Source organism: Lethenteron reissneri, chromosome 37 (assembly GCF_015708825.2).
Source record: "Lethenteron reissneri isolate LAM-NWPU_2019-01 chromosome 37, ASM1570882v1, whole genome shotgun sequence".
NCBI lineage: Eukaryota > Metazoa > Chordata > Hyperoartia > Petromyzontiformes > Petromyzontidae > Lethenteron > Lethenteron reissneri.
The window spans coordinates 11,736,199-11,763,343 of record NC_083815.1 but is presented as its reverse complement, the minus strand read 5'-3'; the positions used below and the strand labels follow the sequence as shown (position 1 = coordinate 11,763,343).

At 45.0% G+C, this 27,145-nt stretch overlaps 1 protein-coding gene across 1 annotated transcript; it reads left to right on the top strand.

The window, feature by feature from the left end:
• Positions 1-3,816: 3,816 nt before the first annotated feature.
• On the top strand, positions 3,817-14,589 carry LOC133351341 (insulin-like growth factor II). Its single transcript, XM_061566460.1, has 4 exons — positions 3,817-3,992; positions 5,226-5,400; positions 7,707-7,855; positions 10,471-14,589. The coding sequence occupies exons 1-4, from the start codon at positions 3,933-3,935 to the stop codon at positions 10,675-10,677; spliced, it is 591 nt and encodes a 196-aa protein (XP_061422444.1). The 5' UTR covers positions 3,817-3,932; the 3' UTR covers positions 10,678-14,589.
• The last annotated feature ends 12,556 nt before the right edge of the window (positions 14,590-27,145 follow it).

Sequence of the window (27,145 nt, the reverse complement as noted above, 5' to 3'; positions counted from 1 at the left end):
CATATGTTAGAGCAGGAAACACGGCACTGGCATTTATCTCAGCAACGTGTTCGCTGCCGTGTACGCAATCATAGAATATATCACTGGGGTCGAGGGGTTTGTGAATCACACAGATGTTGTGAAACTCCATTCCCGTTGGTGTCGAGGTGCCGTAAACCCAGTGCAGCAAAAGTGTGGACTTCATCTGTTCCATCTGTATGGGTGAAACGTATTGCTCCCTGACACGCGCGGGGTTTCTCTCGGGCGCTCCGATTTCCTCCTCCATGTAAACACTCACGATTGGGGCTGGAGTCATCTTCACTCGTAGAGGACTGCTGATCTTGGGTCAATTGTTGGCACCGGTTAACCACCTGGCCACTGCCCCCCAGCTCGTCTTTGATTGCTCGCGCCTCCGTGTCGTTCTCTCCTGCTCTGAGAGTGAGCGGGTGGCATGCGGTGCGCGGCACAATGCAAGTTGCCATCCACGATTACCCACGATGGGGACCCTCACGCGGCATTCTGCCCTGGGCCTCCTGGAAGCAACGAGCGGCGCTGAGTGCGTACATCAACGTCTGCATGGCATCACGGAGTCTTTGATATCCAGATTACAGCAAGAGAGAGAGAAAGTGTGTGCGCGCTTATCAAATTTACAATAGGAAAAAACAGACGACCAAAAGAAACATCAAACCCCAAAACTGCAGCACGTGCAAACTGGCTTCGCAGTGAGTGTTATTATGAGCCGGCTATACATCCTCTTGTACATGCATACTTATATTAGAAAATTTAGTCGTTTATTATCGCTCTATGTGTGTTCCTCTTGCGTGTGCCACGTGACTTCTATTATTTTTACATACTTCCCCACGCTGCTCAGTGCAAGTCAGTGAAAGCGGGGAGCATAGACGTTGGAGCACGGTACAGTATCTACATCATGATTGGTCCACACCAGAAACAGCTTTCTTTTGAGCCTCGTCTCAAACGGTGTTAGACCAGAGGACGCCTTTTTCAAGGACAGTGCATATATTATCAGAATATGTTTTTTTGTTTGCATTCTGACCACAAGCATTGTGGTTAATGCAGACATGATTCATTAGAGCAGGAAACACGGCAGTTTGGTGTTTTAACATCTTAACACAACTGTTGTGCTGCCGGAAAAAAAGGGGAAAAACCTATTGTCATAGTACAGTACCGCAATGGGATACGACCGGGCGCATTCAGAGTAATTTGATCAAAGGCTTGCGATCGGTATTGTATAAAATAGATGTGTCAGCTACAACCCATTGTCAACCCACTCCGGAGTGAAGGCCTGCCCATGCATTCTAAGTCGTGGGGGTTGATTGACCATACTTCACCACACTAGCCAGTGCAGATTCGTGAAGGGGGGGCAGGGGGTGAGTATATTGGTTGAGATATCACTCACCACTGCGATGTTATCCTTGCCTGGGAATCGAACCCAGGTCACCGGAGTTCACCAAACTCGCTGTTCCCCTCCCCCACTGGCGGCAGTATATCATGATATCTATCACCTCACTCCATTGCTCCAAATGAGCAGAGCGCATTAGGGAGGATTTAAACATCGAGTTGTTACGGATGCACGTACCACATCAAAGACAAAGGTCCCCCCCCATATAGCCATCACTGTTTGGGGCAGGTGCTGTTAGCGTGCAGCACCTGTGAAGGCCTGCACGGCTCATGAGGGGTGGGCGATCAGAGCCACGTCCCTCCCACCAATCACCCTGAGAAAAGTGCAGCGAGTTATCACGCAAGGATTTTGCTGACACAGTTACATGAAAGAGACTTTTCAATCCATTTGGAAAACGTGTACGGGAGGCACCGGGAGCTGTCGCTTCAACAAAAACCTTTCTATGAATGTTTTATATACTGAGTGCCTCTTGTGCTGCAAAGTATTTGGAAGCCACATTTTGTAAACTTGGGTTTTGGATTTTTTTCAATATATATATTTTTTACGTATTATGCAAGCTTCTAGAATGTTTGAATTGCTGATGATCGCGCGGTCCTGCCAATACACGTGGACATCCCTTACACGAGGCCCTACAGTTTAAAAAAGGGTCTCCTTACTTGTAATCGTCTCACTTGCATAACCGCAGCATTATTCAACTCAATATATTTTATGACAGCTGTACTAAAGAAACTCAAGGCTGCCCGCGGTGTCAGTGTGCGATACGTGCTAACGAGGACACGCGCGGGCTTCCGACTCGACGTGTTATTTGCAGTCGGGAAGACGCTTACCAAGTGCAAAGGTGATCAGGGCAGAGCAAAACCCCGTGGAGTCGATAAAATGTCTGCAATTGGCGACGGAGTTCAATGCGTGTCTCTGAGAGAACGTGAGAACGTTTCATGCCGCACGGTTCGTCTGCTGATACGCGCCCACGTCGTCACTCCGGACGGGCTGCATAGGTCCGAGTCACACAATAAGTCTCTTGTTAAAGGCCAGGAATGTATTTTGTTGCCAATTTTTGTTTTACGTTGCCAAAAAAAAAATAATAAAGGACGAGTTTTTTGTTTGTGTTGTTGTTGTTGCCTCTTTTGTTGAAATTTCCCTCCGTTTTCATTATTCGTTATGCTCGTAAAGGAGTCGGCGGCGGGTAGGGGAGTTGTTGAAAAATGCAACATGTTGATCGAGTCATTGTTATTGTTCATGCGTGTGTTCAAGCGATTACCGTGAGCATAATGTGGCCCACTGGAGAGAGCCTCGGCCGAGCACAAAGTCACCAAGTTCACGCGATCCAATTACAGCACAGTACGCGCAATGTTTTCAGTTGCATGAGAGGGGGGTTTAAAAAAATTGTAAAGTAATTAAGTGAAGAATAATGAAGTGTTAAGTTATTCAAATTTGCTGAGCAACAGAAAAGTATTTTTTAAATAGAAAGCCATGTAGTTATGAAGTAGCCGTGTGGATTTATTTTCACCCGAATGTACACTGAAGCTTTCTTGTTCATGCTACATAAACGGTGGGTTTTAAACTTTTCCAACCACTATGACGTATTCTTTATAAGGTGTTACCAAATATCCATGACACCAGCTTTGAGGATAGACCAGAATCCGACTCTCCCAATACCAACATTACCCTGACTCTTACACACACCACATAAACACACACACAGAGCCACACACAGAGCCCCCCACACACAGAGCCCCAACCCCCCCCCCCCACATACAAAGCCCCCACCCTACATAAGCCCCCCACACACACAGAGCCCCCCCCCACACACACAGAGCCCCCCCCACACACACACAGAGCCCCCCCCCCCACACAAAGCCCCCCCCCACACACACGGAGCCCCCCCCCTCCTCCCCACAGACACAGAAACAAAGATCCCCCGTATAGTTTTTGGGGCAAGTGCTGTTAGCGAGCACCTAGGTTGGTACAGTACACGAGGGGATGGCTTGCCAGCACCACGCCTGACCGCCTTTGTCTCCCCCAGTGGCGATGTTTACACAGTGCACCAGCTCCTCGTTTGAGGCTGAGTCGACCCAGTCCCAGAGGACCGGTTCAAGAGAATCGTCACTGGCGTCGGCCGTGAGCGGGAATCGAACTCGGGTCGCCGATGTTCGTAACGCAGCACCCCCCCCCCCCACACATCATCACACACGGCCCCATAACAACCACCCACAGCCCCACACACACAGAGCGTCACATACACACAGAGAGCCCCACACACACACGCGCACGGAGCAACACTAAACGCCCAATGGCTCACAGACGGAGGCAGGAAGTAAATAAATAAATAAAGCGCGGCACTCGGGGAGAGGGGGGGGGCGCGCGCGGGGTTTATAAGGCTCGCAGGCGGCGGCGACGGGCAGCAGTTTGCACCCGAAGACAAGGGTCTGCAGACCGAGCTCACCGCACCACCTCAAGGTCACCACCATCAACCACCACCACCAACCGAGCATCACCGTCCGTCTCTGCTCGCCTCTCTCTCTCTCCCCAAGCCATGGAGTACAAAGGCTTGGCCAGCTGCTCGCTCTGCTGCTTCACATTCAGGACACCACGGGTACTTGTTTGCAACTCTTTTCTTTGGTTCGTCGTAAGATAGTTTCCTATGGTATCGTTGTAAAATTACAATTGTTACGTGTGAATGGTTCTGTCGCGGTTGAAGATGAGTGAAGTTTTTTTGTTTGATTCGTTCGTGTAGTTTTAACGGTCGTGGTCGTGGTAGTTGGTGGTGTTATAGAGGTGCAGGGATTATGATGACTTTATAGAAATGCAAAATACGTCGTAATTTTTAGAGAGCTCTTTTGATTTGCTGCCGCGTTAAGTGCCTTTGCTGGAATTTGCGCGGCTGAAAAGTTCTAAGACGGCGACAAAGAAAAGCCAGGGGAATGTTTGGAAAGGACTGCAAATTCAACACGCTTTGGCTTAAAAGTGCGGCAATTGGGAGTCCACGTGGCTGCGTGCTGAGAGCAAGGCACCGTTGCAAATCTGTGAGGTTGAATAAACTGCCCCATGAATAATGATGATCTTGAAGGCTCGTCGGTCGGTCAAATGTAAACTATTATTTAAATCTATTTGACTTGCAAAAAAAGCAGACCTCGTGTGCAGTTCATTTTCTTCTTGTTTGCGACCCGTGTTAAAGTTGTAAAACCACGAAGCAAATGCGATGTCGTTAGTACATAGCCCGTTATGAATTGCACGGTCAACATCGGTTGATCTTGGGACATTTTATACAATGCACGGGTGTCGATAGCAGGCTGGGTTTAATCGCAGTGCTCGGATGTCTATTATTGGATTGCAGTTCGTTACATTTCACAACTCCGCATTCTGGAATTCATTAGATCCCATACGACTGCGCTCCCAAGATATTTACAACCAGATCACTCGGTCGCACCTCAACGGTTTACTCGGAGTAGTTTCACCTCAGGAGACAACATCTGATTACCGCTGAAATTCACCGCTTGACATGAGGACCGCGTCTAATAGACTATTCGGGATTGAATGTATCAACATTAAAGTGTTCACAGTTAAAACTTGATTTTAACAGTGGCATTGTTCACGAATAACCCCCCCCCCCGACTCATAAACACACGTAGTCTTTTGCAGCTGCGTTCTATCGCTCAGTCTAACACATTTTATATATATATACAAACAAGTTGTTATCACGGCTCCAAGGCCAGCTAGATTAATATCACAAACGCGCAACAAAAATGGGCTTGGGTATACATTGCACGAGCGAATTTTTTTTTTGGCAAATGCACGTTAACTCTTTGTCCCTGGCCGCGCCTGACAGACGGCGGCTGTGGGCTGCACCGCAGCACGGCCCCTGACGCTGCTGGCTCCTCTGCTGCTGATGCTGCTGCTGGGGGCAGGCAACTCGCGCCCCGTGCGCGCCTCCGAGACGCTGTGCGGCTCCGAGCTTGTCGATGCCCTCCAGTTCGTGTGCGGGGACCGCGGATTCTACTTCGGTGAGGACGCGACCACCTCTCGGAGCGGGTTCGTTGCTTACAAAAAATGGAAGGCCGGCAGAGGGAGAGAAGAGAGAACGCCGAGTCAGAGCATTGGCGAACTGGCACCGGCGGAGTTGGAGTAGAGCTGACCACTCAGCACATGTTAGTTCTTCCCGTTTGTAACCAGCGTGAAAGTTGAACTTGGGGAGAGCACGAAACGAATTCCGTGCGGCAAATGAAATTACGCAGCCCATTATAAATTGCATGGTCAACATCGGTTGATCTTTGACCATTTTCTATAAATACGCGCGTGTCGATAGCGGGTTTGATTTAATCGCAGTGCTCAGATGTCTACTATTGGGTTGCAGTTCGTTGCATTTCACAACTCCGCATTCTGGAATTCATTAGATGCCACACGACTGACAACGGGTTTATCTTGATGCACTCCCACGATATTTACCACCAGATCACTCAGGTCACACCTTACTAGGGCATCACATTTCGCTGGTGATGGTTTCATGATCCGCACATTGAAATATATTTCATGTTTTTCATGAACGTACTTTTTCTTTGCTATACACTCCACGAGCATTTCTCACAAGACAAGTTCGACGGATTGGTCAATGAACATTTGAGGCAATATGAATGTTTGCATCATCGTCGTGATGAGCCATAGTCAATCCACAGCTGGATGAGGCCTCCCCCCCCTCCCAAAGAAAGCCACCGCCATGTGTGAAGATCCTGCGAAGTAACCATCTATCTAGAACCTGTACATGAGCTGCTTTTATCGCTCCATCTCCTTGGTGGACGTCCACTCGGACGCGTTCCACACCTTGGCTGCCACTTCATCGTTATTCTTAACCATCGGGCTTCGTCCCTTGTGGCGATGCGTCCTGCCGCTAGGCCACTTACTTTTCCTGAACAGTTTACACGGCATAGGCTTTACGTGTAGATTATCTTAATCCACGTGCTCCCCTTTCTGTCTGCGTTTCACATGTAAGCAGAACTCCCCTTAAGTGTCTCCAGACATAAACGTGCAAAAAATAGTTCTCGTTAAATTGGCATATTGGCTTTCCAGAGCAAATATTATTTAGAGCATTTATTGAGATAAAAATAAATCTCTGCACTGGTTTCCACCACCCTGGGCCTCATCTGCAGTGTTTTCTTCACTTAAACGATAGCCCTGGTCTGGTTAACTTGAGCGTTACTCATTAACCTCGAGTTGGTTCACCCGTAAAACACCAACGAAGCATGCTAACATTACACCCTTTCATGGCTCCTGGGGCAGACTTGAGCTGTCAATCTTGAATCACCGCAATCGTCTTATAACTCAATCTAAAACACATTTAATTTTAACCATAAAATTATAAACGTGTGTATTCAATTGTAACCTGCAGATATTTTAATGAAAGCACTAAACTTCAATATTTCATCCCCAACATAGAAATATTTCTCCCCCTTCTCCCCTTTCGTGCCCAGTATTCATTATTTATTAATGCTGCTCATCTCGAGCCATGCTTTCTCCGTCTCTCCTGAAGACTTCCGTGCCGAAATTCCATATTTTTCACGGTCATCTAGCCCTGGATAAGCAGTTTTTTTTAAATATTGTACATATCCTGAGCATTATCTCACTACCTATGCAGGAATTAAGTTATCACATTGTGCCTCATTTTAAATTAAACCCAAGCATTGGTGGTGCCCATTCCACCCTGTGGGCTAAAGCCAGTGGTAGACATTTCTCATTTCGATGATGGAGGCCAGTCTCTCCATCAGACACCCACTGTTAACATCCACAAAGTGGTACTTACTTTCAACAACTCAAGAGGGATGATGGGTGCTCAATAGTAAGAGTGGAACACTATGGCCAAAGCCCCACAGGGCCGGATATTTTTTATATCACATTGCAATATTCTACACTCCAATGTGTTATAAATCATGCTTTAGGTAATACCTGTCTTATTAATTCAATGTGATTATGTTATGCAATTACATTATATGTTTGAGGCTGAACATGTGCAATGGAGCCATTTAGTATGCATAGCAATTGCTATTATGGGTTTTTAAAATTTCGGTTTCTACTTGAAGTAATACAATTCCAAATGGGAATACGTTTTCTCTTGTGAACAAGAAAACTGTTGCTCAATTCCGAGTCGGCCGGCGGCTGTAAACGACAAATTGTCCACAGATTCAGTTTTGTCGAGCTGGGTGGTCTAGACAAGGCTGAGACCTATGGTACGCGCGACCACGCTGCACCGCCCTCTGTGTGTGTGCTGTTAAACATCGATTGCGAGCGCCTCGGTGCTGACGCGCGACTCCTGTTGCAGTACGGCACCCATCTTCACGCTCGCACGGCCGACCCAAGAAGGGCATCGTGGAGGAATGCTGCTTCAGCAAATGTGACCTGCGCCTTCTCGAGATGTACTGCGCCAAGCCCGCCAAGTCTGAGCGGGACGTCCGTCCACCATCATTCAAGGTACAGATGCAGTACAGCAAGTACACCTTCTTTGTTAAACTCGTTTTTTTCTTTTTTTAACCAGATAATAAGGCCCACTGAGCTACATAGATCTTCTTTCAGAAGCGACCAGGTCACAAATGATAGCTCAACAAAGTGGCTTATCACGTGGAAAGTTGTAGCAGCCAAACAGTGTAATCGCGTGTGATTCTAAATGTGGAGGGATAAACCGGAGGACCTGGAGAAAAATCCACGTGACTACGGCGAGAGAGGGAGAGACACGCAGACTCCAAATATACAGCAGGCATCAGGGTCGGGATCAAATCCATGACCTCCTGCATACGAGGCGAAGGAGATAAAATTTCGCCACCACAGTGCCCTAGTCGTACTCTTCTCCCCCTGCCTTGCCACCACGGTCATACGTTCATCCAGTATTGGCCGCGCGATGATTTGATCCGGTTGGTAGCCTTGACGAGGTTCCCACACGGTGTGCAGCAAGTGGGTTGAGTCCCTCCCGTGAGGAGCGTTGTGTTATCAGCTCGCGTCAATTGTTTGTCCCCTGCTAGTCCAGTTTCCTCCCACACCGTGTCCTGTAAGAAGCCACTGTGGAAGGAGTCCACAGCTATCGAAAAAAAAACATCGGAGTTGCTATCCAGCCTTTGGCGACCGAGGGGAAACTATGAAACCATAGGGGTGGCATGGAGTCTGAGCAACTTAGAGGATGAATGTTGGCTGTGCCACAGCGCTGGGATGTGGCAGAGGAAAGGAAAGTGAGGGCAATGTGCGGTCACATCAATGGCATTTTCCGTTATTGTGACATTGACAGCACAATGTGACAATTCAACGCGGTGATTTTATTCAAATAATGTTGCGATTATGACCTCGAGATCTGTGAAAAGAAATTAGCAAACTGTGGTTTCTTAAAGATCCAATTCTTACCTATATCTTTAATATTAGTTCATATAAATTAGCATATTATGTAATTGCGTTTTTTCCTTTACCTATTAATTACGAGTCAAGAAATGTGTTGCCTTTTTGGTATTCTATTAGAATATCAGCTTCACAATTGACACATTGACCAGGAGCAGTTTTAATTACTTTACAAAATAAGAGACATTCAATACCGTTTATTCACGCGGGAACATTCGTTTCTCAAGTAGTTTCGCGAATGAACTTCAGTACGATCCTGCCCGCTGTGGAAGGTACATCCCACTGGGCGAGCCGAGCGCGGCACTGCCAACGATTCCGGCAGCACTGTACTTGACCAGTCGCTCAGTTGGGACAACATTGATCATTGGCACCTATAGAAAGGCATGCAACAGCATCCTCATCATCATCATCAAATATCTGTGAAAACTACTGGACAGCGGTGAAAATTAGCTTAATAGCTCAACGGATTCCTCCAGTCTAAATAAATATTCAGATTGTGATTCTGATATGCCACGGTCATTCGCCTTCTGGCAAGCGTGAGTGAGCCCACCCCTTTTGGATCTCAACGTTGTGCAGCTACAACCACCTCATGTTTTACCCCTTCCTCCTGGACTCTTACAGACTCTGGCATTAACTCCGCGCTTATACTATTCCAAAAGTCTACCTCCTATCTACAGACTTTACAGTGTTTAGTTCATCATTGGACCTTAGCTGCTCACCCCGAGCTATACATTCTCTGCGATTGCATTGTCTTTGTCCTGTTCGCCTTTTGGCGCTCTCTGGTCTAACACTGGTGTGTTAAAAAGCAATGCATCATATTATCAGAGAATGTTTGTTTGCATGTTCACCACAAGTACGTGTGGTTAGTGCAAACTTGATTCCTTGCAAAAGGAATCTACTTCGTTTCTAACATCTTGACACCTGTTTTATTGCCAGCAAGTGTCAACACCCATTCTTATGTTTTACAGTGTTCAGTTTCTCTGTTGTCAAGACTTTATTACCCAGTCTACAGACTGACATACCGATTCCTTATCAGCAATCATACTTTGTTTTTTAAATGTTTTGAAACTTTACAGACATCGCACACATTTACTAATATTTGCACAGCTCATGCACATTTATTTTGCTATATTTACCGTCGCAGTGACGAATAGTGAAGTAAAATATCTACAAATAGATTAAGCTTTGAAAAAGAACTTCATAGCTCATCCGATTCCTCCAGTCTAAACAAAGATTCTGATTCTGTATTCACGTGTGGATTACGTGTTAATATACAAAAAGCATTTTAAGAATATTTTTTATTAAGCCACGTTCAAGTGGAAACCATTGTGTGGGCGGCCCACTCATTACACACAAAGTGCTTGCCACAAATGGACCACGATACCTCGCCGATCTCGTCAAGGAACATAAACCATCGAGCAAAGACGGTCACGGCATCGCTCGCTTTCAGATGCGCTTCTGCGGCCGTCTGGAATGCTCTTCTTTCCGATACGAGGAACCCACTGGAGCTATGCACTTATAAATCACGTAGATTTGAAAACGAATTTCTTCAGAGCTGATTTTGTGTTTAGTTTGTTGTCCTTCACTCCGCAACCTCCGATTTGCACGGTTGGCTACTTAGGGTGCGAACGAAGCTCAGCACACACACACGTACGACGCGCGGGGAAGCCGCCCTACCCTAACACCACCTTCTCTACACCCCGCAGGATTTATTCAAGAAGTCGATGACGAACAAGTACTCGAACCACGCGGCGTGGCCCGAGAAGAGCCACGAGCACGGCAAGGTGCTCCCGCGCTCCCTGCCGGCGCCGAGCGAGCTGCGTGCCCTGCGGGAGGCGAAACGCAACCGGCAGCTCGTCACCACGCAGCGGCCGCTGGTGCCGCGCCAGGCCAGACCGGCACGTGCGCGGTAGACGGAGGGCGGCGGGCGGCGGCGGTCGGCGGCGTTGGGGGGAGCCGTCCCAGGAGGGCCTTCGTCCACGGGGAAGGGCGACGACGACGATAACAGCCGTACTCTGTCCGGGCCAAGATGCGACTTGCCACTAAGGACTCAACGATTGGAAACTTGAAAACGGCTCGAGGTGGGGGAGGGGTGGGGGGGCCGTTTGGCCTGAGAGTGGGAACGAGGACAGACTCCAGCACAGGCGTGCAAATGGTGCATCTCATGTTGTGAGAGGGGCTGAGGGCATGTCTCATCTGTGAAATTTGACATTGCTGTTAAAAAAAAGGGAATGACTTGATAAAAGGCCTCTAGGTCTTTTAACTCTGCACTAAGCAGCACTGTCAAAAAACAAATTATTACGTTCAATAGATGTGTGTTTAAATGCTTTTTGCATTATTATTTAATTGTGCTTTGCGTACTTGCACTATTAACAGACACTTAGATCAAATATACCTTTAGCATTGCTATAACATCACTGGCAGACTGCTCCATCGAATTATTACAAGCTTCTGCTAATTTGCGTCCTTCCATTCGTTTTTTTTCCCTTTCTACCTTATACAGTATATAAGAAAGAAAATGTATTTTCTGTAAGTGTAAAACGACACTATGCTATGAATTTGTAATGAACGCTGCGTCGTATTGAACATGGTGCTACTTTTGCTTGAACCGTGGAGCGTGAGGAAACAACCACAGACAGCAGCAAGCAGCACGGGGAGGCCCGGTTGGCACGCGTCGTCACTCACGGTCACTGCAACCTCGGGCCGTACGCGTGCGCGCAGTGGCAACCCCTGAACATTTTTACCTTCTCGTTTGTGTTTCCCCCCCCCCGCCCCCTCTCGCAAAAGCGACGACGTGCAGAGTTTTTCGAACAAAATGCGCGCGAGCGGCGGTCACGAACGAATCGACTTGGTTAGCTCGCGGCCCGCGAAGGCGCTCACCGCAGAGCGCCGAGGTCTTGGGACACTTTGGTTTAACGCCGTTGTGTGCACTAGATCGACGGACGCGCGTTTAATTTCTCGTTGCACATCACTTCCGATTGTTTCGTCATTCTTCGCTGACAAAGTGGGACGTCGTGCACTCAGGATAAACGCTCGAATTCACCTTTGACCCCTCAGTGCGTCATTGAATGGACTGGCAACACCTTAATACATAGAGGACCGCAGAGTTTGGGCAATCATTGGTAGCGCTGGATCGCCACATGGGTGCCTTCCCGCTCGTCTGTGGTTCCCCTTTGCGCCTCTGAGTCGTCCTCCCTCTCTCTCCTTCGAGAGCGAGCGAATGCTGTGTGGTACGTTACAAGTCAAAATTATATATTACTATTATTATAATAATAAACAATGTATTTTGTAGAACTATTGGACAGTGCCATCTATCGTGATGCAGGGCAGAATGTACTGCAGGTACTGGTCTGCTGTCTGTGACACAGCAGGGTAGATACTGACCCAACACTTGCCCACCGAGTGGGCAAGAAAAACTATTATAATTAAAGTGGTTTCCGATCAAACAAGCATGGTTCAGTGCCCATCTCCTGTTTACACCTCTGAGCCAGTGGTGGAAATTCCACATTCTTATTATTTTATCCGTGGGAAAACCACCGTTGTCCACCAAAGTAGGGCAGTACTGTCACATTTCTGCAATTCTATATTTTTTCTTCTTTGAAAAAATCGTGGGGGGAAACATATTTTTTTAAGATGCACGTTTTGACAGTTTTCTGTCGGGATGAAAATGTTTTAAGCATGTTTGTGTTTTTAGCTGTTGCATTTCAACGTTATAAATGCACTTGCTAAACAATTAAAAGGTAGCGTTGACATTGTTTCGGGTAAAAATGTACTTTTAACCGACACTACATTTTTCCTACGGCGAGTTTCGCCAATATATACACCAAAAATTGTCTACATGAACCTTATAACAAACATTCGGTTGTGTAAAATATCCCCCCAAAAATGTGCACCGTCTAAGGGAGCACGTGATGTCCCATTTTGCAAGCGTACTTTGCTTCGCTGTCTTGAGTACTTGACTACACACGCGAGAGGGGTTCGCGCGGCTGAGATTGATACAAGCAAACGAGGCCTGCCTCATGCCATTTGTATCTGATTAGGGCACTATTTATTTCATAATTTGTTATTTCGTGATCACGTGTCGACAGTAACATCATTCGACACTGACGTGAGCTGCATTACAATGTGGTACAAAAAGCAAAAAAAAAATGTTAATTTCGCATCGTGTTTTTTTTTCCTTTCCGTCATTGCTATTTTTTTTTATATCCAAAGACGTTAACACGATCGCGTGCTCATTGCTGAATGGGTAACTGTGTTGTAAATATGAATGTGATATGGTATTATACAAAAAGGCTAGAAAATATTTGCCTTTGTGCACCTTTGTAGATTTATGACTTTTACTTAACTTTTTTTTTGGGGGGGGGGGGGGTTTCTAGATTTGTTTTAATGATACAATGACATGCATTGTTTTATTATTGGCCATGTCCAACACAATTGCTGCAATGCTAACCAGCAAAGTATTTAATCGAAAAAACACTGTTCAGCTGAGAACAACAGTTTTGGGGTTGTTTAAAACTTAATTAGGCATGAATGTGCGGTTGGACATTCACATTACAATAATTGTATTCCAGTTAGAAACAACAATCCTCCTGAGAACACGAACTTTGCTCCTGTCATTAAATTACAAAGTTCTGAAATATTCAAATATGTACCGGATTATAAATCGTGCCGTACAATTTAAACCACAGAACATGCGAAATCAAGCCATCTTGAACTCAGTGTTTTGATCGGAAACATTATAATCCCATTGCCACTAATTGGGGCTTGCTGTATATTTTGAGTTTCCATGTTCTCCCCGTGGTCGCGTGGATTTTCTCAGAGTGTACTGGTTTATCCCTCCACATTTAGAATCAAAGGTGCATTTAGAGTATTTGGCTGCTGGACACTGCCGCGCGATAAGCAACTTCGTTGGGCTATCACTTATGACAGCCAGGTCCGCTTCTGAAAAATACCTTTTTAGCTCAGTGGACCCTACCTGGTAAAATGTAAAACAGTTTTTTAGTTGAAAACAACAAGAAGAGCCATAATCTCTCTCGTGGCCGTGCCTTACACGCACGATGCGCTCCCATCCCCTGGGCGTACCATCTCGTCTCACGTAGGGCCAATTCCATGCCATTTCCGCGTAGGTTATTGTTGTAATTTGGCTAAAACGCATTCACATTTTAACTTAATCACCTCTTCCTTGAATGCATGAATGCATGTAAAATGCATTGTCAATGTATATTTAATGACAGAAGCAGAGATTGTCTTTTAGCTGGCATCCCAAGGAATTGTTGTAATATTAATGCTTCCAACTGCAGTCAAGCGGGGTTTTTTGTTGTTGCAATGTTACATAGTTCTGGCTGCAAACCTACTTGCCGAACATTTTATTAATCAACTGCAATAATAATAAGAAGAACAACAGCGTTCATACGATATTCCCTTTATCTTAAGTACCGTTTAAATGTGTAGTGTTTTGCTGTCAGTAAAAGTGCGTAACAAAACAAAAATGTGTCCTTTGCAGCACATCGTAACCTGACCACTGCAAGATCCAGTTTATGTTCAGGGGAATATGTACCTGAAAGGAGGCAAGCGAAACCTCTGTGAGGGCGTGCTGCTTGCCAAGACGTTCACTAAAAAAACCCACGTGTCGAGCTTCCACAGCAATGCTGAACTGTGCGTGCAGTAAGCAACTTACAATTTGCTACGACAGCAAAAAAAAAAACGGTGACCCAGACAGATCCGTCGTGGACCGAAGCAGGCTCGCGCGAGGACTGCCATGTGTGTGATGTATCTTGTCTTTCGTGTACCGGACACTGTAATCAATAAACCACCGATTAATCTTCTCTTGCATTCTGCTCCACAGTTTTGACTCTGTGCGTCTATAAGTTTGATAAATATGGGCGAGGAATTAAAGGCTAACTCCACGGGTAATATTGCAGCACGTCCATACCGTGCCGAGTGAGATTCTAGCTATTCGGAGTCATCATCATGATCAGCCATGGTCAAATAGTGAATTCACTGCTGCATGAAGGCCTCCCCAGGTCAATGCCATCCCTTACAGATCTGCGATCTCACAATCCATTTCTCTCCTGCACAGGAGCTGTTTTAATCACTCCATCTCTGCGGTGGAACGTACTCTCAGGCGTGTTCTCACATCGTCACCAGACTTGTCCATCGGCAAACTATTACTATTTTTACCAGGTAAGGCCCACTGAGCTATATGGGTGTTTTTCATAAGCGACCTGGCCACAACTGATAGCTGAATAAAGTGGCTTATCATGTGGAAATGTATAGAAATTTCATACTTTAAACGCGCGTTTCTAAATGTGGAGGGGATAAACAGAAGACCTGGAGAAAAATCCACACGACCATGGGGAGAAAGACACGTAAACCACAAATATACAGCAGGCGTCAGGGCTGGGATCGAACCGACGACCTCCTGTATACCAGACGAGACAGTTAATATCTCACCACCATGGCGAGACGTTCCTTATAGCACTGGTCTGCCCACACTCACTTTATTTCGTGCATTTGTTCTCTGGTCAGTGCCCATGGTTCTGATCAATGTCATATTAGGATATGCGCAGTGATTGAAAACGTTTCTCTGCAGGTGCATCCACCTTGCTTTTCATTATCGAAATCGGTTTTCCAAAAGCACACTCACCTGTTTTTTACCCTTTATTATCTTATAAAGTTTCGCCCCACTAATATCGTTCACAGCCGCCATGAGTAACAGGTGTGATGACGTTCGCGATAAATCGTGCCAATGATCGTAAATGTAGCCAACCGATGCGCATAGGTTGGCGACGTACGGTGCGAAAGAAGTGCAACATACATACATACATACAACCCAAAGCCCCTATATTCTGGATAGATGCATGAATTGCGTAGCTGCAGCATGGGACTGGTATGACTCGGCAAGCGGCGTGGATGGCACTGGGTCGCGATAGGCTCAGAGCAGATGGGCCAGCACGTTCGATGACTCTCCTTCCAACGGAGAAATGTGAAAGCGAGCTCGGAGCCACACAGGAGGCACCGAAAGGTGGATCACATTCACGGGAGCTATCATGTTGAACTGCCAGTAGAGCGCACTTGAAATATATAGTGTCTATAATACTTAACGAACATTACTATAGCTAAAACAGTCATTGTAGTAACTGCGAATGATATTTCACAGCGTGTACCTCGTGTTAAATTCCAAACACAGGGTGTGGTCCTTTTGTGAGGGAGTGATGGTTGGGCAAGCTGTGCCTGTGGGGCGGCGTGACTTGATGTGATCGCCTTACAGGTTCATGAGGAGCATTTACATGCATCGAGTCGCCATTGTAAATCGTAAAAGTAAGATAATATGATATGCTGCTTATGGTTGGCAAAAACACCGGCAAGCTGCAGCGCGTACAACATTCTTTGGCACGTGTTGTCACTGAAAGATCCGGCCATGTCCATCCAGTGCTCGTTGAGCTGCATTGGTTTTCCGTTGCTGAACGAATACAATAATACATTACAAGCTCGCTCATCTCGTCAAGGTGCATACACCATCACGCAAACTCCGGTCATCCTCGCAGCAGCAGCTTTTGGCTAGCCTTTGTACAAACACGGTCACTGCATCGCGCACTTTCAGATGCGCTTCTGCGGCCATCTGGAATGCTTTTCTTTCCGATATTAGGAAGCCACTGGAGATATGCACTTTAAAATCTAGATTGAAAACTAATTTCTTCAGAGCTGATTTTTGTGTTTCGTTTGTTGTTCTTCCCCGCACCTCTGATTAGCATGGTTGGCTAAGTACGGTGCGAAAGAAGTCCAACAAGCATACGTACATTGTTAACTGCGCGGGTGAGTCTGAGCAGGGCCTCGTCGGCCATACACATGGTTGAGCCTGAGTTGGGCTGAATAAATAATGAAAATAAGTCATTCAATACATTTTGGAACCTGGAACATCAGACCACGCATAGACAACCTTAATTGTGAACGTCCAGAGTGCCACACTGCAATTGGTGACCCCAAATCTTAGGCGGGGCAACCTGAGGTACAAGAAGGAGGAGGAGGAGGAGGAAGCTGTACCTTCTTCTGGAAAGGTAAACACAGGAGCAAGAATGATGGCTTCACGGCCGCTGGTATGTTTTGCAATCAAGAACGAACTCGCGATCCAACTCAACGAGTTCCCTACGGGAAAGCCAGAAGGGCCTCACTGGGGCCCCTCGGTCACCGTGCCGCCATCTCCGGTGGCGTGTGCCCGGACACTTGCACACCCACGACGGTGAAGTCGACGAGGAATTCGACACCAACCTTGACCAAGTCCTCTTCTGGTGTTCTGGAGGGAGACAGAGACGTATCTTTCTCGGTGACCTCAGTTGCCAGAGGTCAAAAGGACTCATACCTCTGCCACGAAACTATTGGCAAGGAAGGGGTGGGAAGGGTCAACTCCAATGGTATTCAGCTCTTGAACTCAGGCTCACCATCATCAACACCCTGTTCCACCAGAAATGATAATCAGAATCACAACATGTCTTTATACTGGAGGAATTCGATGAGCTATAAAGCTCTTTTTTCACAGATCACAAAAATGTCCGTATCCACTGGAATTATGCTAGGAGCTGATAACTGCTGCACATATTACCGACTCATCCACTCGGTCATGGCCATCAAACTATGCAGGTCGGCATACATTTATTTTCGTGGCATCCCACTTATGTTTAGCAAACTCTGGATGTGGTGGGAAGGTCTTTTGACAGAAATTTCGCCAGATCTCTACGTGGCCCAAACCATTTTGTTTGAGTCGTACGATTCCCTGAGAACCTACTGCGTTGAGTTAGAGCCCCAACTGTCAATCCCCCGCTGGGTGATAACCTTCCCACCCCATGTAGGTCATGGGAGTTGTTTGAACACCATTTGGCTTGATGAAGAGGGAGGTGCAGGACTGGTTTGGATATCACATACCACTGCCCTTAGCCATGGCCCAGAATCTGATTCACACCATCGGGTTCATTGCAAAGTTCAATCGCCCACAGTGGCACCGCTCCCCCAAACTATTTTAGCTATTTGAAAACAAATATTACAACTATGCGTAGTCTAAATGAACGTTCACATGTTTTATTTTACACTATTCTGACGAGGGTTGTAAGCTGAATGTGCTGTGTTACGGTATTTTGGTACAAACATAACATGCAGGATGGCAATGTACTTGAACAACAGTGCCACGAGGCCAGGGGTGGCAGAGAAAGGCCTCAAAGACGTTGCAAGGAAAAACGTGAACACTAAATTATTTCAAATGTCTTTTTTACGTGATAGAAATGTACATGCTGACATTGATTTTTTTTCCCGCAGCACACATTTAAAAGATTAGAATCAGCTGTCTCTGGCTCGCCGCGCGTCGCTCTCATCGGGCGGCGAGGGGACGGGAAATCGTTTGGATCATAAATTAGATCTGATTCGATATTTTTTCCATGAAAGAAAAAATCTGAATCGTGTTACGTGTTCCGACTGACCTTGCATGGATTGGAATGTGACCTGACCCAAAAATTTGGGTAATATCCTGATCGCCTTATCGGCTTCCGGGGGTTGGATGGCATCTTTTGCAGTTCAGCATCCTGGGTTAGATTCCAAAGTAGTGGTTCGGGTGTGATTTATTGGGTTGCAATGGTTGTTTATCATTAGTAATGTGCAACATACCGATAATATTTTCCTTCTTTGTTATGTTGTCCAATGTTTTACTGTTAAAAAAATAAACTTAACTAATTTTCTCACTTGGGAATCAAACCTCACGACTTCTAATTAAACCAGGGGCGCCTGACCCTCTAAACTTCAGTGGCCTGGCCATCAGGGGCTATTTTTAACACACAGTGCATCCAAATCAAAATGTGATTTGGATCACATGTTGCTGACAAGCGATGGCTTCCTAGAAAACGTGAATTGGATCCAATTAGCTCCAATTAGCGTGGAATCAAAATCCAACAGTCAATAGACTCTGAACCGTTCACACCCTCGCGTACAATCCGAGCTGGGACCGAGAAAGTTCCGCGATTGGTTCGCCCCGTGACTGTCACAGGAAAACACCGCCCATGTTTTTAATTGGGCTGATCCCAGGACAAGTGGCAATGCCATGGAGTCATCATGGACTGTGATGTCAACTGTCCAACCCTCGCACCAAGCCTTGGCGTCGTATAGATGTGCTTCTGCGGCCGTCTGGAACGCTCTTTCTTCCGATATTAGGAAGGCATTGGACCTATGAACTTGATTGAAAACTCATTTCTTTATAACTGCTTTTCGTGTTTAGTTTGTTGTCCTTCCCCTGCACCTCCGTTAGCGCAGTCGGCTACATACGGTGCAAATGAAATGCAACATACATATATTACACGGCCCAATTTTTATCTCTCAAAAATTATATATTTACAATAATTGGTTTTTTACCCTTCTATCTGGAAACAAAACTGACACCTTTTTACAAGGAGTCATGTTTGCATAGACCGCAATACCTGCAGTGGGTGGAACCCGAAGCACCCAGAGAAAAACTGCTCATGCGAGGGGGCAACACTATCCAAATTGACGAAACCGTCATTTATAAAATATTTTCCCTGTTTAGGCAATGTTATTAAAGAACGTGTTGAGTTTTAAGCGACTAATGACAGGCAGATTGCATGTCTCTGGCAGTGAATGAGTCATGTGACAGCACTGGTGGCTCACACCTCTGCTTGTATGAATGATTATTCGATGAACATTTTTCCAGGGAACAGCAGATTGGCTCGATCCCATTGGATGTCGATACAAATGGTGAAGTGCTTTAAAAAAAGTTTCAACATTCACTCATGAACTTCAACTGTTTACACTGTCTTCTGGTGGCTGATGGAGCCAATGCAATGGCGGGATGGGAGAAAAGATTTGTCAGCTGTTGGCATTTAAAGAAAAAGTGTATATTTTATGGTGTATATCAATATTTATTTTAAATTCAGGAATACCACACTGAGTCCAATGACCAATTTTTGCATGAGGGTCCTGCTGCCTTGTGATTTTATTTTAAGATGTGTTCAGCCATTTAATGATGAGTTGTGTTCATTATAGACGTGGGACGAAACCGGAGCACCTGGAGAGAAAAATGAAAAAGCATGCGAGTCACATAGATAGAAAAAATAATAAATAATAAAACATTTTAAGTGAGCGTACTGGCAGTCTACAATGTAGATTGTAGCCTGGTGTAGACTGTAGCCTGATTTTCAGCTGGTGAGCGTATTGGCAGTCTATAATGTAGACTATAGCAATGGTTATTAAACTGAACCTGAGTGAGCATACTGGCAGTCTATAATGTATACTTATTCTGGTTCTTTCAGTAACAATTTTTTTTAAAATAAACACCAAAACCACGACATTTCGATTACAGCACAAGTGGTGGTCATCAGGAAAAGGGGGGTTAGACTCTAAAGGCAACATGTTTGTAAAGGTTTTGAGATGGGCGTAGCCCAAGTGTGTCAGCAACATGGGCAGGGCAGAAAATGTTAATGTAGGAGAAAAGACATGCAACTGCAACTACACCAATCAAAGGGCCGCCAGGCAATAATTAACCCTCTCTCCACACACCCACAATGCTGACGGTGGAGGTTAATAAGAAAAAAAACAAATCAAGTCATGACCCAAAGTAGTTTTTGACATCTTTCCAATGATTGCTGAGTTTATAAACATCCTCTCGGTTGAAATTGTGTCTGTGTCTGTATATATAGATGGCTTCATTAACGCATCTTTGTTGATAGCCAGTAGGCTTGAAAAGTACCATCTTCTTAGAGAAATACATTTCGTATGAGCCAACTGCATTAAAATAATGATCAGCCACGGCAGACGTAATGGTCCTACCGTGTTTCAAGTCTGCCTTGTGCTCACGGACACGGTCCAAGACATGTCGTTTAGTTTCCCCAATGTAACAGCTGCTGCAGGTACAGCGTAATTTGTAATATTACGTAAGTTTGGCACGACACACAGTCGTGGGTGACGCTTCTCATACATGAACGTGATTGTCGCAGAGGTTCACGGTTTGAAACCAGCGGCTGCCCTGGTCATTACTGGAGGTGTAGAGTATGTGCATTGAGCTATCACTTGTGGTCATGGGCTTTGATGCAAATACATTTATAACATTTTTGACATGTGTTTTTCTGGATTTTGTTGTTGTTATTCTGTCTCTCACTGTTCAAATAAACCTACCATTCAAATTATAGACTGATCATTTATTAGTCAGTGGGCAAACGTACAAAATTAGCAGGGGATCAAATACTTTTTTCCCTCACTGTATACAGTATATTTTTTCCATTTTATTTGCACTAAAATTATATTGAAACAAATTATTTGGTGATGATGATGCTGCGCCTGCGTTGGCGGTGGTGCACAGACACAGATAACAACAACACCAACAACAACACCAACAACACCACTCAACACATTCATCAATGACGCTGTGGTCTTAAAAGGAAAAGTATTTAATCGGTAGCATTTTTACCAATGATCATTCTTCATTGCAACGCTATTACCCAAAACGTAGCATATTTGTAATATATAAATATCAGTTCATATCAACAACACCAACAACACCACTCAACACATTCATCAATGACGCTGTGGTCTTAAAAGGAAAAGTATTTAATCGGTAGCATTTTTACCAATGATCATTCTTCATTGCAACGCTATTACCCAAAACGTAGCATATTTGTAATATATAAATATCAGTTCATATCCTTTTGTATTGATTTCACCGCCATCCTTGATGTGTCCTTCTGGAGTAGTCCAGAACACAGTGAACCCACACCAAAATATCGAGGGGGTTATCTTGGATAGAAGCTTTACCTTCAACCCCTCATATAGAACAGATATATGGAAAGACCAAATCGAAAATCGCCCTTCTAGAGAAATGTACAGACACGATTTGAGGTGCTGAGATCTCTCACTCATCTACTCGGTGTGTCCTGGCCTGGTGCCAATCCCCCTTATTGAGATCGCATTGTCACCATCCAAAAATCCCACCCGGATCCGAAAAAAATACTGGCAAATAGAGTGGAACCACGCAGACGTCAAGAATAAACGCCTCATTTGAGACCCAAATATTGCACGTCCTGCCTTTAACATTCCTCGAAGACATTGGTGTAGTGGTGTCATTATCAACCGCATCAGAACATCAACAAGCCGATGTGCGCATCTCCTTCATAAATTTAATACTAAAGAAGACAAGCCACAACAGTGCGACTGTGGCCATTCAACCCAAACTTTGGACCATATCAGTAAACCATGGTAGTCTGCAAAACTACACGAACTGTCTCTTGAAGTCCTCTCGTGGCTAGCAGAGCTCGGCATTGGCATTTAGTGCCTGAACGTATGGCTGCCATATGCAAGAATAGAACTGATTTTATCTCACGAATATTTTTACCTTTTGACTTAATCTCTCACTCCCCTCTTGTTTTTAGCTCACCTCACGGATCTGTATCTTGTCTACAGCTATCACCTCGATCTCTTGTTTACTTCAATATCCTCTCACTAATCTCTTGTCTCTAGGTATCTCATCTCTCCCTCTTTTGATGTCACTCTTTATCTCACTCATCCTTTTTTATCTCACTCTTGTCGACAGCTGACTCGTCACTACCTCGCGTGTGACTTACTAATCCGTATCTCTTCGTGGGCTGGCAAGCCGTATCTCTTGGCGGACCATATCTCAGTGGGCTGTGGCCTATTAGGCGGCTCGTTGAAGAACCCTGCACCTGAGTGCAACTCGGCACGAGGCTCACAAAACTTCTTGACAACGCCCCCAGCGCATACCCGCGTGCCATATGCAGGCCACCATTAATAGGGAACGTGTTTTCAGCGAGGATTCCAATGTCCAACCTTCACAATCCAGCTATACTGCGCTGTCCACTGCGGTCATTTAATTAAGACTGGATGCAGGCGCTGCCGCAGGAATGTGGAATTATCACCGTTGCTTCAGCGTTGTCAATAGGCGTGAGCACTGTCCAACATTTGAGCGCGGGTAGGGTTTGAGTCGGATTCACATCTTGATTAAATGTTTGAAATACATTGCTTTCAGCATTTGCTCACTGTCGGTTATGGAGTTTGACAGAAACATTTGTGCCAAAGATCAGACATCGATAAGGACTGTGAATCTGAACGATCGAACTTTACAATGCGCACACAATTAACAACACAAGTCAGAGGTGCGGAATGTTCTTATAATGCTCAGTCACTGTTATTTCATTCGTGTCGTGAAATAAACCAGAGGATTCTGTAATTGAGCGACAAGGAGGGTAGTGTTGCTGTTTTTTACGACTGGATTTTGGACCAAGACTGAAACAAGTCCACGGGGCATGCTAGAAGTGATCATCTGCAGGGAATTCAATATTCAGGGTTAGATTTGTGAGGAGTGTCAAACTCACGTACACCACTTTACAATGCCAAATGGAGGTAGGCCTCTGAGAGGGGCACGTGGAGCTGGAGACAATTGATGCTGTCATCAAAACCATAAACCCCGGGTTGTGACTTTGCAATACATTTTGGAGTCCAGGAAAAACACTTGATGCTGACCATCTTGAAGGGGGCACTACCATGAGGAGGATGCCACAAAGCCATACCAGAAGATCCGTCGTGCAGCACTGTGGCTCAAGGAACTACCATAGAGTTCCTTTGCTGGGTCATCACCACTTCACTCCGGGAACCAAAGATGGATCAAAGGGGTCGTTCAGGGCAGAGCTGATCCAAAAATAGTTCCTGAGGATGAGGGTGTCAAGTGATAGCATAAAGTTCATGTTGAGCCTGAAATTACCGACAAGGTCCCGATTAAGAAAACAAGAGAGGTAACCAACTGGGAAAGGGAAAAAATGCAGTCGGGATACCCGAGGTAGGAAGGACTCAGGAGAAGAAATCAGCAGATGGGACGATCCAGTATGGGGCCCTATCAAATCAGTTGGATTTGGTGGGGGGTGGGAACCTCCCACGGGCTGGTCACAAGCCCTGCCACTGCCCAACAGAACAAGAAGCTCCTGAGGCTGATTGGCAAGATGTGTTTTAGTGCATTGTCTCTTCCATGGGTGGCCCACCATGGCCCTCTGGGATACAGAGCCACAAAAAAGCCTCCTCAATGACAAATGGACATGACAATTACTACTACTCTCCCATTGACATATTTCGTTGCTTCCTCTTAGTATCTTTCACACGACGGTCAATGGTACAGTGTATAAGAATAAATAGTATAACATTTATATGCTTAATACAATGTACAAAGTAATATATAGTATCGTAATTGTATAGTGAATATACAGCAGTGTGATATACATTAGAATGGGTAGAATAATACATAGTGTAATATTACAATGGATAAGGTGGTTTATAGCAATACAGTATATAATTTAATGTTGGGTTTGTCTATGGCAGTATATAGTATGGTGTAGACTCGTGTGATGTAAGGGAATAAAGTTTAGATGGAAGCATATTATATTTTTTGCGACGTAGAATTGTAATGTATTACTTACTGTTAGTAACTCAGCTTATTGTAGAATATATTTAGTATACTGATGATACTATGTAGTTTATACTTTAGTTGTTTACGTGGTGGGTTTAGTTACTGCAGCTACATACTATTAACACTCGTTCCCTTTATTAATGCTACCCCTATCCCCTCCCATTTGATGCTGCTAATCCTGCATAATGCACGGGCATAAGTAGTACTAATCACATACCTGCATTTCCCATATCCCCTCCCTTTGATGCTGCTAATCCTGCATAATGCACGGGCATAAGTAGTACTAACCATATACCTGCATTTCCCATAAATATGCTAAATTCCTCTTGATATGCAAATTGATTTGTTAAGGCGCCCCTTCCCCCCCTTCCAACCCACCTTAAATATACGCTCCAAGCATGTTGCTGTTTCATTCAGACGCTGTCTCCCTGACAGACCTGGTCTTCACCTGAGGACGGCTGCTTGTGTTGTGGCCGAAACGTCGTGAGAATTATTTTATAATGTTTTATTTTATTATTTTATTATTTCCATTCTACGTGACTTTACAGAAAAAACCAAGAAGATGACAATTCCTGTCAAGGACATACATCAGTGGAATAAATTCTGGGCCACCACAACCAGGTGGGATATGCCACAAACCCAGTCTGATATTCTGTGAATTTGGTGGATAGAAGTCGAGTTTCAACTGGTCAGCCACACACACCAGAGCCGGAAGCTGAGCGTCTTAATGTTGGTGGTCTCCAGTGACCCAAATGTGGCATAAGACACGATTATCAGTTATAATGTGACCGAGACACCGTTTCTGCAGAGGTAAGGGGATACTGATACCACATAGGACATCTGAAATGAAGAGAGATGTGGTTTATATAAACATAAAATGTTTTATGTACTGTGTCAAATCGAACCTGGTGAGACACTGCCTCACCAACACTTACTTCACCTGGAATGGAACTTTCTACAAACAAGTTGAAGGTACAGTAGAACCTCTGGTTACGAACGCTTCTGACCACGACCAAATCGGGTTCCGACCAAAAAATTCACAACATTTTTTAATCTGGTCACGAACACAAACTTGGGTGGCGATCAAACACGGCCGCGGCTGATTTTCCCTTCCGCGCCATTTTTTTTTGTAAGCACCAAATTTCCTGTTGTTTGTTGTTGTTTGTTTACAAACAACAGCGATCCACGTGTGGCCGCTTGCTCAGTCAGTCTCGCTTAGTAAGATATTAATTTTGTGAGTGTAGTCATACCCCTCCCCCCTCATTCAAGCCGTAATTTAGAGAGCGAAAGCGCTGAGTACGTAAATAGCTAACATAAGAACCCGTTAATCTCTTCTCACATCATTCATACGATGATGCTGTGACGTAAACGTTCATACAATATTACGGTGAATGCTTCCAAAAACAATACTGTACCCAAATATTACTGTTAACTTACTTTCAATAGAAACATGAATTGCTCATATGAATACTCTCTCTCTCTCAGAATCGACCGACTGATGTAGCAGACGAAACAATCATCTTGTTGAACGATTCTAAACTTTGACACGGCAATGTTAGTTTTCTCTGTTGTTCAAGGTTTTCTCAGTGTTATTCAATGTTTTTACATTTAGTTTACTATTACACTGTGAATTCTATGGCCTAATTAACTATTTTTGTGCTTAAAAATCTTTAAAAAACAATATTTATATACAGTTCGTAGGAGTCTGGAACGGATTAAACGTATTTACATACAATCCAATGGGGAAATTAGGTTCGAGTCACGACCAAATCGGGTTGCGACCAAAGTTATGGAAAAAATTATGGTCGTGACCTGAGGTTCTACTGTTATCGCCAGTTGTAGCAATGTTTTCATGGAAAAATTGAGACAGATGCCATCCAGGCATCCACTCTACATCCATCCTTGTGGAAGAGGTACGTGGATAACACGTCCGTCATCTGGCCACATGGCTGACCAGCTCTGAACCAATTCCTCAACCACATCAATTCCATACACCCAGCCATCAAATTCACCATGGAGGTGGAAAATGATGGCAAGCTACCATTCTTGGATGTTTTAATCGAATAGAGACCAGATGGCTCAATGGGACACTATTTGTCTACAGGAAAGCCACCCATACGGATGCATATCTAAAACCTGACTCCCACCACCATCCTTCCCAGAAGAATTCCCTCATCAAAACTCTACACCATAGAGCTCGCTGTATTTCCGACCATCATCACCTAGCCAGTGAACTGGAACACGTACACCAAGCTCTCAAGATGAATGGATATTCAGACTACACAATCCGTAAAGCTATCACCCCAACCGTTGGGAAAGAACCGTCTGAGTACCCAATCAAAACCATCACCTTGCCATACATAGCAGGGGTTACCAAAAAAATATCCCAAATCATGAGCAAACACAAGATCCAGGTTCTATTTACGTAAATTCGTGATCTGATTCCATCTGTGAAGGATGTGATCCCTGACATGCAATACCCCGATGTCTACAAACTAAGCTGTGTCTGCAGCAGTAGTTACATTGGGGAAACTGAGCGACATGTCTCGGACTGTGTTCTGTTCGTGAACATAAGGCAGATCTGAAACACGGTAGGACCATACTCTTTGGTAGGACCAATACCTCGGCTGATCATTGTTTTAATGCGGTGGGCTCACACGAAATTGATTTATCTAAGACGAAGGTACTTTGCAAATCCACTGGGTATCAACAAAGATTCGTTCATGAAGCCATCCATAAACACAGACACAGAAACAATTTAAATCGAGAAGATGGGTATAAACTGAGCAATCATTGGAAGGACGTAATCAACCAGTCTAAGTCATTACTGGCTGTGATGTTCCCATCCTACCACCTTCCCATGTTAGTTGTTATTTTCGGCTCTCTGATTTTACATTAACAGGTTAAATTTCTCACACTAAAAC